The sequence below is a fragment of the Salmo salar genome, chromosome ssa17 (assembly GCF_905237065.1).
Source record: "Salmo salar chromosome ssa17, Ssal_v3.1, whole genome shotgun sequence".
Taxonomy (NCBI): Eukaryota; Metazoa; Chordata; class Actinopteri; order Salmoniformes; family Salmonidae; genus Salmo; species Salmo salar.
In genome coordinates, this window is record NC_059458.1 from 44,256,095 (window position 1) to 44,270,492 (window position 14,398).

At 40.6% G+C, this 14,398-nt stretch overlaps 1 protein-coding gene across 2 annotated transcripts; it reads left to right on the forward strand.

Moving 5' to 3' along the window:
* The first annotated feature begins 205 nt into the window (after nucleotides 1-205).
* LOC106575032 (protein-lysine methyltransferase METTL21C) lies at nucleotides 206-6,072 on the forward strand. Of its 2 annotated transcripts, XM_045699632.1 has the most exons (5): nucleotides 206-864; nucleotides 3,618-3,735; nucleotides 4,675-4,920; nucleotides 5,553-5,659; nucleotides 5,736-6,072. In XM_045699632.1, exons 1-5 carry the CDS (start codon nucleotides 523-525, stop codon nucleotides 5,751-5,753), a joined length of 831 nt encoding a protein of 276 aa, XP_045555588.1. In that variant the 5' UTR covers nucleotides 206-522; the 3' UTR covers nucleotides 5,754-6,072. The 2 variants fall into 2 exon arrangements, with proteins under 2 accessions (XP_045555588.1, XP_045555586.1); XM_045699630.1 differs by having other exon boundaries at nucleotides 207-864; nucleotides 5,553-6,072.
* The last annotated feature ends 8,326 nt before the right edge of the window (nucleotides 6,073-14,398 follow it).

The following is a 14,398-nucleotide window of genomic DNA, read 5'->3' on the forward strand; positions in this document are numbered from 1 at the left end:
GCTAGAGGGGGGGGAGAGATCTGGGTGTCATTACAGTCCATATGGGGATGATAGAGGCTAGAGGGGGGGGGAGAGATCTGGGTGTCATTACAGTCCATATGGGGATGATAGAGGCTAGAGGGGGGGGGAGAGATATGGGTGTCATTACAGTCCATATGGGGATGATAGAGGCTGGGGGGGGGGGGGGGGAGAGATATGGGTGTCATTACAGTCCATATGGGGATGATAGAGGCTAGAGGGGGGAGAGATCTGGGTGTCATTACAGTACGCAGCCTGTGACGGGCTGTGAGCAGCAAAAAACATGTTGTTACCAAACAGGGTGCAGGGAGGAGTGAAGAAAGGCAGGGGTCAAGTTAGGGAGAGAGGGGGAGAGAGATAAAAACTCAAGTGTTGGACGCTGTGTTTACAAAGTGTGTGAGAGACTGAGCCTGAAGAGAGGGCTGACTGGACCATTAGTAGATAACCTATCAACGCCACATCAGCTACTACGCTATAGACCAGAGCAGTTGAAGTAACATTGTAATGAATCAGGTTTCTATGGATCCTTTAAGCACATCTCATCAAGAGGAGGAGGAAACTGTGATCCTGAAGGAGGAGGAGGAGGAAGACGAGGAGAAAGACGAGAACGATGATGATGATGAGGAGTCAGACGAAGAGGAGAAAGACGATAGCGAGACAACAGTGATAGACGGTGAAGAGGAATCAGATGACAAAGCCAAGGAGACTGAACCCCAGCAGCAGGAGAAGCAGGCCTGGGCCCCCACTACCTACTCCAAGTTTGGTAAAGAGGTGTTCTGCTACGTAGGACAGGAGATCAGCATCTTTGAGGCCTTGGACTCTTACGGTGCTGTCATCTGGCCAGCGGTGAGTCAGTCTACTATTGAACATGACATTCATAGATAACGATGATAGCGGGGATGACGATTAGGATGGAAGGAAGGAGAGAGATACCACAGTGGTCTGAAACTCCTGGTTTACAAACCACATCAGGGCTGCAAATCACAATATTCTGGCTTGCAAATGTGCTGTAATTATTATTGTAATCCAGCCAGATTGAGAAGATCCAACAGTTGGAATCTTTAATCTCACTCAACCTGTATAAGAATGACTGCCAGGGAAGGAAAATTCACTAATCAGACTTCCTAAATCATATGAACTGAAACAGCCATCTCAGTAACAGTGGCAATAAGTCAAACTTGTAATTAGTTTAGAAAAATGAATGTTATTTAATTTTGTGTAGCATAAGATTAATCACTCAATGTATATGCAGAAACACAGGTATTGAAACCAACAATTCTAAAAATCAACCTACAATAGAGCATGCTGGGAAATATGATGAGGATGGATGCGGTATTAAAGTGTTTTTTATTAAACATGAATTTGTAATTTTACTCAACAAGCTTGTTCAAATTCAGCTCACTTCGAGGACTTAACAAAGTAGCTCAAATTCTTTTCCTTTTGAAGTCCAATGAACTCACAGAATAATGATGATTAATGAAGTTCTAACAACTACAATGATGGTTTCTATAGTAACTATGGTTGAAGTTCTAACAATTATAATGATGGTTTCTATAGTAACTATGGTTGAAGTTCTAACAACTACAATGATGGTTTCTATAGTAACTATGGCTGAAGTTCTAACAACTATAATGATGGTTTCTATAGTAACTATGGATGAAGTTCTAACAACTATAATGATGGTTTCTATAGTAACTATGGTTGAAGTTATAACAACTATAATGATGGTTTCTATAGTAACTGATGTTGAAGTTCTAACAACTATAATGATGGTTTCTATAGTAACTATGGATGAAGTTCTAACAACTATAATGATGGTTTCTATAGTAACTATGGTTGAAGTTCAAACAACTATAATGAGGGTTTCTATAGTAACTATGGTTGAAGTTATAACAACTATAATGATGGTTTCTATAGTAACTATGGATGAAGTTCTAACAACTATAATGATGGTTTCTATAGTAACTATGGTTGAAGTTCTAACAACTACAATGATGGTTTCTATAGTAACTATGGTTGAAGTTCTAACAACTATAATGATGGTTTCTATAGTAACTATGGATGAAGTTCTAACAACTATAATGATGGTTTCTATAGTAACTATGGTTGAAGTTCTAACAACTATAATGATGGTTTCTATAGTAACTATGGTTGAAGTTCTAACAACTATAATGATGGTTTCTATAGTAACTATGGCTGAAGTTCTAACAACTATAATGATGGTTTCTATAGTAACTATGGTTGAAGTTCTAACAACTATAATGATGGTTTCTATAGTAACTATGGTTGAAGTTCTAACAACTATAATGATGGTTTCTATAGTAACTATGGTTGAAGTTCTAACAACTATAATGATGGTTTCTATAGTAACTGATGTTGAAGTTCAAACAACTATAATGATGGTTTCTATAGTAACTATGGTTGAAGTTCTAACAACTATAATGATGGTTTCTATAGTAACTATGGATGAAGTTCTAACAACTATAATGATGGTTTCTATAGTAACTATGGTTGAAGTTCTAACAACTATAATGATGGTTTCTATAGTAACTATGGTTGAAGTTCTAACAACTATAATGATGGTTTCTATAGTAACTATGGTTGAAGTTCTAACAACTACAATGATGGTTTCTATAGTAACTATGGTTGAAGTTCTAACAACTATAATGATGGTTTCTATAGTAACTATGGTTGAAGTTCAAACAACTACAATGATGGTTTCTATAGTAACTATGGTTGAAGTTCTAACAACTATAATGATGGTTTCTATAGTAACTATGGATGAAGTTCTAACAACTATAATGATGGTTTCTATAGTAACTATGGATGAAGTTCTAACAACTATAATGATGGTTTCTATAGTAACTGATGTTGAAGTTCTAACAACTATAATGATGGTTTCTATAGTAACTATGGTTGAAGTTCTAACAACTATAATGATGGTTTCTATAGTAACTATGGTTGAAGTTCTAACAACTATAATGATGGTTTCTATAGTAACTATGGATGAAGTTCTAACAACTATAATGATGGTTTCTATAGTAACTATGGTTGAAGTTCTAACAACTATAATGATGGTTTCTATAGTAACTATGGTTGAAGTTCTAACAACTATAATGATGGTTTCTATAGTAACTATGGTTGAAGTTCTAACAACTAATGATGGTTTCTATAGTAACTATGGTTGAAGTTCTAACAACTATAATGATGGTTTCTATAGTAACTATGGTTGAAGTTCTAACAACTATAATGATGGTTTCTATAGTAACTATGGTTGAAGTTCTAACAACTATAATGATGGTTTCTATAGTAACTATGGCTGAAGTTCTAACAACTATAATGATGGTTTCTATAGTAACTGATGTTGAAGTTCTAACAACTATAATGAGGGTTTCTATAGTAACTATGGTTGAAGTTATAACAACTATAATGATGGTTTCTATAGTAACTATGGTTGAAGTTCTAACAACTATAATGATGGTTTCTATAGTAACTATGGTTGAAGTTCTAACAACTATAATGATGGTTTCTATAGTAACTATGGTTGAAGTTCTAACAACTACAATGATGGTTTCTATGGTAACTGTGGTTGCCTGCAGGCGTTGGCTCTGTGTCACTACCTAGAGATCAACGTTGAGCAGGTGAACCTGGTGGACAAGGCAGTGCTGGAGCTAGGAGCAGGCCCTGGCCTAGTGTCTATTGTAGCCACACTCCTAGGTGAGTCTGAGCATTAAATTTACTCGTATTGTACATCTGAGAAGATCGGAGAGGTGTAAGAAATATGGCAACATTTCTACCTAGCCTATCAAGGTGGCTAGCAAGGTGGAGGAGGTCCTACCAAGGTGGATAGCAAGGTGGAGGAGGTCCTACCAAGGTCGATAGCAAGGTGGAGGAGGTCCTATCAAGGTGGAGGAGGTCCTATCAAGGTGGATAGCAAGGTGGAGGAGGTCCTATCAAGGTGGAGTAGGTCCTATCAAGGTGGAGGAGGTCCTACCAAGGTGGAGTAGGTCCTATCAAGGTTGAGGAGGTCCAATCAAGGTGGCTAGCAAGGTGGAGGAGGTCCTATCAAGGTTGAGGAGGTCCTATCAAGGTGGCTAGCTAGGTGGAGGAGGTCCTATCAAGGTGGAGGAGGTCCTATCAAGGTGGAGGAGGTCCTACCAAGGTTGAGGAGGTCCTAGCAAGGTGGAGGAGGTCCTATCGAGGTGGAGGAGGTCCTATCGAGGTGGAGGAGGTCCTATCGAGGTGGAGGAGGTCCTATCAAGGTTGAGGAGGTCCAATCAAGGTGGCTAGCTAGGTGGAGGAGGTCCTATCAAGGTGGAGGAGGTCCTATCAAGGTGGAGGAGGTCCTATCAAGGTGGCTAGCTAGGTGGAGGAGGTCCTATCAAGGTGGAGGAGGTCCTATCGAGGTGGAGGAGGTCCTATCAAGGTTGAGGAGGTCCAATCAAGGTGGCTAGCTAGGTGGAGGAGGTCCTATCAAGGTGAAGTAGGTCCTATCAAGGTGGAGGAGGTCCTAGCATTCTATACCACTTACACCTATCCAATCTTTTCAGATCTGCATGGTGTCCTCGGCACTAGACGACTAGAGGCTAGGGGTTGATTGGGTACTGGCCACCTGTGTGTCTGTTAGTTGATTAACAGAGTGCTTCCTGTCCCCAGGTGCCTGGGTCACAGCTACAGACCTACCAGAGATCATAGGTAACCTGAGAGCCAACCTACTCCGTAACACCAGAGGGCGCTGTAGGTACACTCCCCAAGCTGCAGCTCTGTCCTGGGGTCCTGAGGTGGAACGCACCTACCCCAGATCCGTCTATCGCTATGACTACGTGCTGGCGGCTGACGTGGTGTATCACCATGACTACCTGGAAGAGCTGCTGTTCACCATGAGATACTTCTGCCGGCCAGGTTGATTGATTGATTGATTGATGTATTGATGTATTGATTGATTGATTGATGTATTGATGTATTGATTGATTGATTGATTGCTTGATTGATTGGTTGATTGATTGGTTGATTGATTGGTTGATTGGTTGATTGATTGGTTGATTGCTGTACTGATTGATTGATTGGTTTGATTGATTGACTGATTGATTGGTTGGTTGATTGGTTGATTAATGTACTGATTGATTGGTTGATTGATTTGTTAAATTCTTGATTGGTTGATTGATTGATTGATTGGTTGGTTGATATATGTACTGATTGATTGATTGGTTGATTGGTTGATTGGTTGGTTGATGTACTGATTGATTGATTGGTTGGTTGATTGATTGATTGATTGGTTGGTTGGTTGATTGGTTGGTTGATTGGTTGATTAATGTACTGATTGATTGGTTGATCGATTTGTTAAATTATTGATTGGTTGATTGATTGGTTGGTTTATTGGTTGATATATGTACTGATTGATTGATTGGTTGGTTGCTTGATTGATTGGATGAATTGTTGATTCATTGATAGATTTATTGAACAGTTTAAAAGTACAACAAATCCCAGAATGTACCGGAATGAAAGCCTTAAACAACTCATATCATTTCCTTTAGGAACCACTCTGATCTGGGCCAACAAGGTCCGTTTCCCCTCAGACCTGGTATTCACTGAGGACTTCAAGAACACCTTCAACACCACCCTGCTGGCTGAGATGGGAGAGGTTAAGATCTTCAAGGCCACGTACAGAGAGACAGAGGAACACCTTCAACACCACCCTGCTGGCTGAGATGGGAGAGGTTTATGCCCATGTGTAAAAAGGTAGGGATTAGGGAAGACAAAGGAATAGGGGACATCCTGCAGACTATGCCAAATGTAACCAAGACTTCCTGTCCCTTCTTCCTCTGAGAAATGCTTGAAGAAAGAAGACGGCCATCTTGGCTGATGATAATGGACGTTGATGGACTACTGATGATGTCAGTTGTTGATGTTTGATGTTCTACTTACTACTTACCTGCTATATGTAGTACTTTATTGTTTACTTAGTTGTTACATGTAGTTTGTATTGATAATATTATTAATGTATTTACTTTGCTGTCTTGTTCCATTTTGTATTAAAATATAATTTGTTATGGATATAAAGTCTCTAGTAAAAGTCGACACACTCTTTGCACATTCAACCTTTTGCCGCCCTAAACTTATCAAAACATGTATTACATTGAATTTCTTTCCTACCAATCTGCACAACCAACTCCACATCTTCAAAAGTAAAATAGAAATTATAGAAAATGTTCCAAATTAAATAAAAAAATTGTCTTCACCTCCCCCAGAGTTAATACTTGGTGGAAGAACCTTTGGCAGCCATTACAGCTGTGGATCATTGTGAATAAGATCCTACCGACTTTACACAACTCTTAGGGAAACAGACACTCAGTCGGCCAGTTTATTAGGTACACCTATGTAGCACCAGGTCAGACCCCCCCCCTTTGCCACCAGAACAGTCTGAATTCTTCGGGCGTGGATTCTACAAGGTGTGGCGTTCAAAGAACAGAAATTGGACAGCTCTCCGGTAAATAACCATACATTGACGTATTTTTATTGCCGAACAACCGTTTGGGGTATGAGCCCTTCTTCGGCGTGCAAGGCAATGGCAACCAATGTCACAACAACAAAACCTCACAGGTGAGAGCATCCTTCTAAATTCCAAGTCAGTATCGGCCCAATCAAGACATCCCAGCAGAGGAAGCTGTGTGGGGAAACATGACAATCAAGTAAAGACACGTAGACGCACAATTACAATTACATTATGATGTCATTTACCGGTCATTATGATGTCATTACCTGGTCATTATGATGTCATTAGCGGTCATTATGATGTCATTTACCGGTCATTATGATGTCGTTACCTGGTCATTATGATGTCATTACCTGTCATTATGATGTCATTACCTGTCATTATGATGTCATTACCTGTCATTACCGGTCATTATGATGTCATTACCGGTCATTATGATGTCGTTACCGGTCATTATGATGTCATTACCGGTCATTATGATGTCATTAGCGGTCATTATGATGTCATTACCTGTCATTACCGGTCATTATGATGTCATTACTGGTCATTATGATGTCATTACCTAAATGTTTGGTCTGTTTAGAACGTACTAGAAAAAGACCATTCCTCATTGAGAACTGCTGGAGTGATAAAGCGATCTATCCAATGTGTCTCTCTTTGGTGAAGTAATTTATCCCCATCTCCTCCACTAGGTGGCGCCTTCACCAATTCAACACCCATATAACGAAAGGTACTTAGTTCATGATTACGGCTGTTGAAATGCCTGGCAACAGGTGGTTTCTCATCATGATTACGGCTGTTGAAATGCCTGGCAACAGGTGGTTTTTCATCATGATTATGGCTGTTGAAATGCCTGGCAACAGGTAATTTCTCATCATGATTACGGCTGTTGAAATGCCTGGCAACAGGTGGTTTTTCATCATGATTACGGCTGTTGAAATGCCTGGCAACAAGTGGTTTCTCATCATGATTACGGCTGTTGAAATGCCTGGCAACAGGTGGTTTTTCATCATGATTACGGCTGTTGAAATGCCTGGCAACAGGTGGTTTTTCATCATGATTACGGCTGTTGAAATGCCTGGCAACAGGTGGTTTCTCATCATGATTACGGCTGTTGAAATGCCTGGCAACAGGTGATTTCTCATCATGATTACGGCTGTTGAAATACCTGGCAACAGGTGGTTTCTCATCATGATTACGGCTGTTGAAATGCCTGGCAACAGGTGATTTCTCATCATGATTACGGCTGTTGAAATGCCTGGCAACAGGTGGTTTCTCATCATGATTACGGCTGTTGAAATGCCTGGCAACAGGTGGTTTCTCATCATGATTACGGCTGTTGAAATGCCCGGCAACAGGTGATTTCTCATCATGATTACGGCTGTTGAAATGCCTAACAACAGGTGGTTTCTCATCATGATTACGGCTGTTGAAATGCCTAGCAACAGGTGGTTTCTCATCATGATTACGGCTGTTGAAATGCCTGGCAACAGGTGGTTTTTCATCACCGTTGTGACTGGAGCTCCTACGCTCACATATCTTTGTCTGGTGTTGACGTTTGGTCTCACGGTACCCACATAACAAAAGGTTACAGGAAGACTATACAGGAGATATCCAACACGTTACATGTTATTCTACCTCAAACCTTTATCCTCTGACCGTAATGAGGATGGAGTAGAGCGTGTCCTCCTCATGGCATAACAGGAAATGCAGTTGTGACAAAGGGAAATTTGCCATCTGGTATGATAGACGTGAAATGCAATGCCTTTTTTCTTAGGCAAATCTTACCTTACTAAACAATCCCCCCTTGTTTTTTTTGGGGGGGGGGGACGCTGAGTAATATGTACCAGTGTCTATTAACCCCTTCCTTGATCAACCTTGAGACGGGACTGTAGGTGGGAACCAAAGTTGCAGAGAGGGAAGAGAGGAATTCTGTTGACATGGATGACATCATGCATTCAGCTCCGTTTGTCTTCCTCTCTTTTTAAGGAAATTTGTCCAATAAGTCTTCTTTATACCGTCTTGCTTTGAATCGTTCACGTAAATCTTTGGTATGTACATCAAATGATAAATCAGAGTTACAAAATATGCCTAATGCGGAAGAGTTTTTTTTATATAGGGTTAACTATTTATTAATGAGGGTGTTTGATAACTGCTGATATGAAGAAAGGGATTTCTATCCATGTCTTTTCTATACATCTCAGTGTGTAAGCCATTGTTATCTTTCTTAACCGAAACATCCAAAAAAGGAAACATGTTCTTTATCGGATACTAACGTAAATTTAATGGACGGAATCCTGCAATTCAAGATCATATCACCTGACCAAATCAACAAAATATCATCGATATATCTCAAACATTTTCAGAAACTTAGAATAGGGATTATTATCGGATTCAAAGTCCAACTGAACTTTCCCCATAAATAAATTAGCATAATTAAGCGGAACTGGCGACCCCATTGTCACGTCCTGACCATAGTAAGTGGTTATTTTCTATGGTAGAGTAGGTCAGGGCGTGACAATGGGGGTGTTTGTCTATGTTTTGTATTTCTATGTTCAGTTTCTAGTTTTGTATTTCTATGTTGGTTTTGTTTGGTAATGATCTCCAATTAGAGGCAGCTGGTTGACGTTGTCTCTAATTGGAGGTCATATTTAAGGTGATGTTTGCACCACCTGTTTTTGTGGGTGATTAATTTTTGAATAGTGTGTTTTTCCTCTCTGCGTCACGGTTTGTTGTTTTTTGTGTATTCGAGTATTTAGTGTATTGCATTTAGTTTCACGGTAAATAAAATATGTGGAACTACGAACACGCTGCATTTTGGTCCGATCCTTTGAACAGCCTGACACCCATAGCAATTCCTTGAACTGATAATAACAGTCTTCTGACTTAAAATAATTATTCGCCAATATTTAATTAGTCAAGCTCAACAGGAAGTCAGTGGGGGTGATCCAGTTTTGTTATTTGATTCAAATATTGTTTCATGACAAGGCTAGAGACGTCCATAATACACAACAAGTCATTCGAGTCCACTGAACAAGTCTCTAACTTCTTCAAAAAAGTATGTTGTGTGCTTGAGGTAAGAGGGCAACATATGCACCAAATCCCTAATGTGACAGTCCACATATTGAGAAAGTGGCTCAGTTAGGGATTTATTACCCGAAACAATTGGTTGGCCTGTAGTTCAATTGGTATCAATGGACCTAACGTGTGGTAGGAAAACATTCCCCCAGACCATTACACCACCGCCACCAGCCTGTACCGTTGACAGCAGGCAGGACGGGGACATGGACTCAAGCTTGTAGCTGTTTTTAGCTGATGGGAATGGAACCCGGTCGTCTGCTGCAATAGCCAATCCGTGACAAGGACCGACGAGTTGTGCATTCTAACGTTGAATCAATCAGTAACTGAATGTCTCGATGCCTGTTTGCCTGCTTTATATAGCGAGCCACGGCCACATGACTCAATGTCTGTATGAGCGAACCAGTTTTTTGTTAACTGACCATTGTAGATGTATATCCATTGTTTTTTGTCAAAATTGCTCAAGCTCAGTAAAATTAGGTCGGGAATCATTGATGGACAGTAATATTCAAACCTTGTCTCTGATTTTCCAGCAAATTTAAGTCAGTCCTGAGACTGGACCACTCAGAAACACTCAACACCTCTTTAGAAAGTCATTCTTGTGTGTAACTTTGGTATTAAAATGTCTGTAATGTCCCAGTGAAAAATCAAAGTCTGTCCCCCAGAGTTAAGTTTTCAGACGACTGAGACAGGGTTTCCTCTGTCCAGTTCAGATGTAGAAGAGTGTGTAGTTCTCCTGATGCATTATGGGAAGTCAGTTCTCTGGGAAGGTGGCACAGCGCATCCAGCTGAAACACACAGGACGTGATGTCACCATACCCGGAAGTGAGGTCAAAACACAGGACGTGAGGTCACAATACAGGACGTGATGTCACAACACAGGAAGTTGGACAATAAAAGCTCTGAGCTTACTTTGATGCTCTTTGTTATTAAAGGAATAATCCACACAAGTAACACTCATTCCTATGATTTACAGTGTTAAATAACACTCATTCCGATGATTTACAGCGTTAAACACTAATTTAATTCGTTTCATTTTGTCACTATAATTAGGTTGGTAGCAATGTGTGAAAATCGTTGCAGAAATCTGTTGCGGCTCCAGTCAACTACAAAACCCACAATGGTGTACCATCTCTCTGGGGCCAGCAAACGTACCTGAACACGATAATACCGCGGTCGATGTCAGCATGTGAAGTAGCTAGCTAGCTGTAAAAATCATCGCCTTTAACAAACGGAACGATACATTTTAGGAGTCTACAATCTCTACACGTTCAAGATGCAGATTGTATGCAGTGGATAGGCTCTGACATTGCTCCGGCAAAAGCCCTTTTTAGGGCCACAAACAATACAGGACGTGATGTCACGACACAGGAAGTTGGACAATAAAGGCTGACGTGAACGGCTCTGAGGGCAAGTGGGAAGAGAAAAGAAAGTGACATTGCAACGATGATAGTTGGAGCGAAAAACTAAGTTGTATATATTATTATTATATATTATATATATATATATATATTATTATATTATATTATTATTATATATTATATTGATATAGACAGATGGACGTGTCCTAAACCAGTCTGTCCATACTATCTATCGATATAGACAGATGGACGTGTCCTAAACCAGTCTGTCCATACTATCTATCGATATAGACAGATGGACGTGTCCTAAACCAGTCTGTCCATACTATCTATCGATATAGACAGATGGACGTGTCCTAAACCAGTCTGTCCATACTATCTATCGATATAGACAGATGGACGTGTCCTAAACCAGTCTGTCCATACTATCTATCGATATAGACAGATGGACGTGTCCTAAACCAGTCTGTCCATACTATCTATCGGCTGATTTGGTGATCTGGACCGTCGTTGTTTTAACAGTTCGTTTTTCTCCAGTGACGAGAACCTTATCGTGAAAGATTTCGGGCAACAAAACGATTTTCCTGATTTCACAGACGGACCCACTTCGAGTTAATAAATCACGGTGACGATTGTTATTTTGACCCACTCATAGAACATAGACTCACCAAAATTGATAGGAGTTTCATTCTGGAGTGGACTATCCCTTTAAGGTCAAGGGAGGCTCAGCCCACCTCCACTCACTTCTGCAGCTTCCTGAAGGTGTCCGTCAGGGATTTGGCCCCGCCCTCGTCTGCCCTTTCGACGCCCCCCCCCTCCCCCCCCCCCCGAGAAAGATCCATGAAGACATAACTCATCCATCAATCATCCTGAGACATCTTAAGACATACCTCATCCTCTCTGTCATCCTTCATCCTATTTCAGTCTCACTAAGTGGTGATATGGGTTTCCCATAGATTTCCTCTTGGCTGGGGATACCCCTCAATCTCCCATTCCATAAAGCTATGCTTCCAACACAGCTACATTAGTCATTGACCTCACCGTAATGTAGACAGTGGTATTTTAGTGATCCAAACGAACCCGGGAACCAGAGAACTCCTGGTTTTAATTAGCCTCATTTCGAAGTGTCCCCTACAAGGAGGCTAAATCAGACCCAGAGGATAAGACTGTTACTAAACCTGGTCCAGATATAGCAGAGTCAAGGCAACACAGGTCACGACTCAGGACAGATATTACAAGCCACATACACTGAGTGGACAAAACATTAAGAACACCTACTCCAGATATACCAGAGTCAAGCCAACACAGGTCACGACTCAGGACAGATATTACATGGATTGTATTTGTGTTGTTGTGTATGTGTTGTTGTGACTGTAGCCTTCATGAAATGTTGGAGTATTCAGACTGTAGCCTTCATGAAATGTTGGAGTATTCAGACTGTAGCCTTCATGAAATGTTGGGATTATTCAGACTGTAGCCTTCATGAAATGTTGGAGTATTCAGACTGTAGCCTTCATGAAATGTTGGAGTATTCAGACTGTAGCCTTCATGAAATGTTGGAGTATTCAGACTGTAGCCTTCATGAAATGTTGGAGTATTCAGACTGTAGCCTTCATGAAATGTTGGAGTATTCAGACTGTAGCCTTCATGAAATGTTGTGAGTATTCAGACTGTAGACTTCATGAAATGTTGGGAGTATTCAGACTGTAATCTTCATGAAAGTAGTATTCAGACAGTATGGATAACTTTCGTTCCAGGTTCTGTTTCTGTTCCTTAACAATGTTCATTATTTTCCGGGGTTTTTGGTTCTGTTCCCGGAACCGGTTCCAACCCCATGATTTTGACACCAAGCTTTTTGAGAATAATTTGAATTACTTCAGGGATTCTTGAAATACGGGACAATCAGAACAAAACAAAAATCACCAAAAAAATTGTTCTTAATATTAACAACATTTGATAAATTCTATATTTTGATAAACCAAAGTATCAGCTATCACTATCACACATGTAAAGGAACCGTCTCCTAATTTATTGGGGCAGAGGCGATGTCATACATTATTTTTACCCCCCCCCCAACGTAAAAGATATCTTCACACACCCCTCTCATAGAAACAAATATTACGTTCTCGACCAGAAATAACAATAACTGTAGCAACCCTGTGTTTATAAACGTGGATATCGACTTTTGCCACGTTCAATACCACGCAGGTGCTACGATCGTCGTAAGGAGGAGACCAAGGTGCAGCGTGGTAAGTGCTCATCATAAATTTTATTATAACTCAGAACACTAAACAAAACAACAAACAAAGGCAAACGAACGTCACGTTCTTTTCTTTTCTTTTCTTACTGAGCTGTACGAAAACAAGATCCCACAACTGAAGGAGTGGGGAGAAAGGGCTGCCTAAGTATGGTTCCCAATCAGAGACAACGATAGACAGCTGCCTCCGATTAGGAACCATACTCAGCCAAAACACAAAGAAATACACAAACTAGATTGCCCACCCCACATCACACCCTGACCTAACCAAAATAGAGGAAGTAAAACGTCTCTCAAAGGTCAGGGCGTGACAGCAGGGGCCAGAAGATTGAGAGTTCGCCGACCACCACGGACGGACAAGCTAACTTTCCCTGCCTGTTTTCATTGGACCTACACAACGATCAGAGCTGGCTGAGGACAATGATCAGCAAGGTGGAAATCTGACTGTCAACCGTTTTAATGCACCACAACCGAAAGCAAAGCATAGCGACATTGGGCGCTTCAACATCATGGTTTATGTTTTTCGACACCACCATCTGGATGAACGTACGCAGGTTGCCTACAGGAGACTTTTGATGTAGCCTGATCAGATTAAAACATTGTGACTGGTTGTGTTTGTGCCACACATAAAAGGTAATACATTTTAAAAGTTAAATGACAAATGTTTAGGCTATATTGAAGCGTTAGGTTATAGGTGCGTGAGAAGGAGCTGATCGCAGGGCCTGAAACTAACTTTTTGTGTCCAACAGCCAATGTGGCAGGTCGATTTAAAAAAATGGACCAGCCACTCAGATTTTTTAACCAGCCTAAATATTTTTCTGCCATAATTACACCCAAAAAACTGATGAGCATGCTTTGTAATGTTTCTAAAACAATAAATGTATTACGTAAGAAGTAATGTGGTATATTGCCAATTTTTTGGTGATTTGAGTCTTTTAACCAAAATATCACACAGATCAGACAAACAAAAATGTTCAGCTGCCCCTTTAAGGACGGGAGGTTACCGTGGTAATGTGCCTGTGAGATTCTGACTAGTAGCTGACGTCTCTTTGCTAGCAGTCGAAACAAACTGAAACACTGAAAAACAACCTGGCTGCTGAACAAGACAAGAAACACTTTCAAGTAAATTAGAGCAACGTTTATTATGCCTGTGGCAGCGCTTCTAAAACAATCAGTCTTTCAGCACTTCGC

Excerpts from the sequence above, each read along its gene's own strand:
- LOC106575032 (XM_045699630.1), top strand. The coding sequence starts at position 523 with ATGAATCAGGTTTCTATGGATCCTTTAAGCACATCTCATCAAGAGGAG. Across the intron at positions 865-3,617 it reads GTGCTGTCATCTGGCCAGCG|GCGTTGGCTCTGTGTCACTA; the intron begins GTGAGTCAGTCT and ends GGTTGCCTGCAG. Across the intron at positions 3,736-4,674 it reads TATTGTAGCCACACTCCTAG|GTGCCTGGGTCACAGCTACA; the intron begins GTGAGTCTGAGC and ends TCCTGTCCCCAG.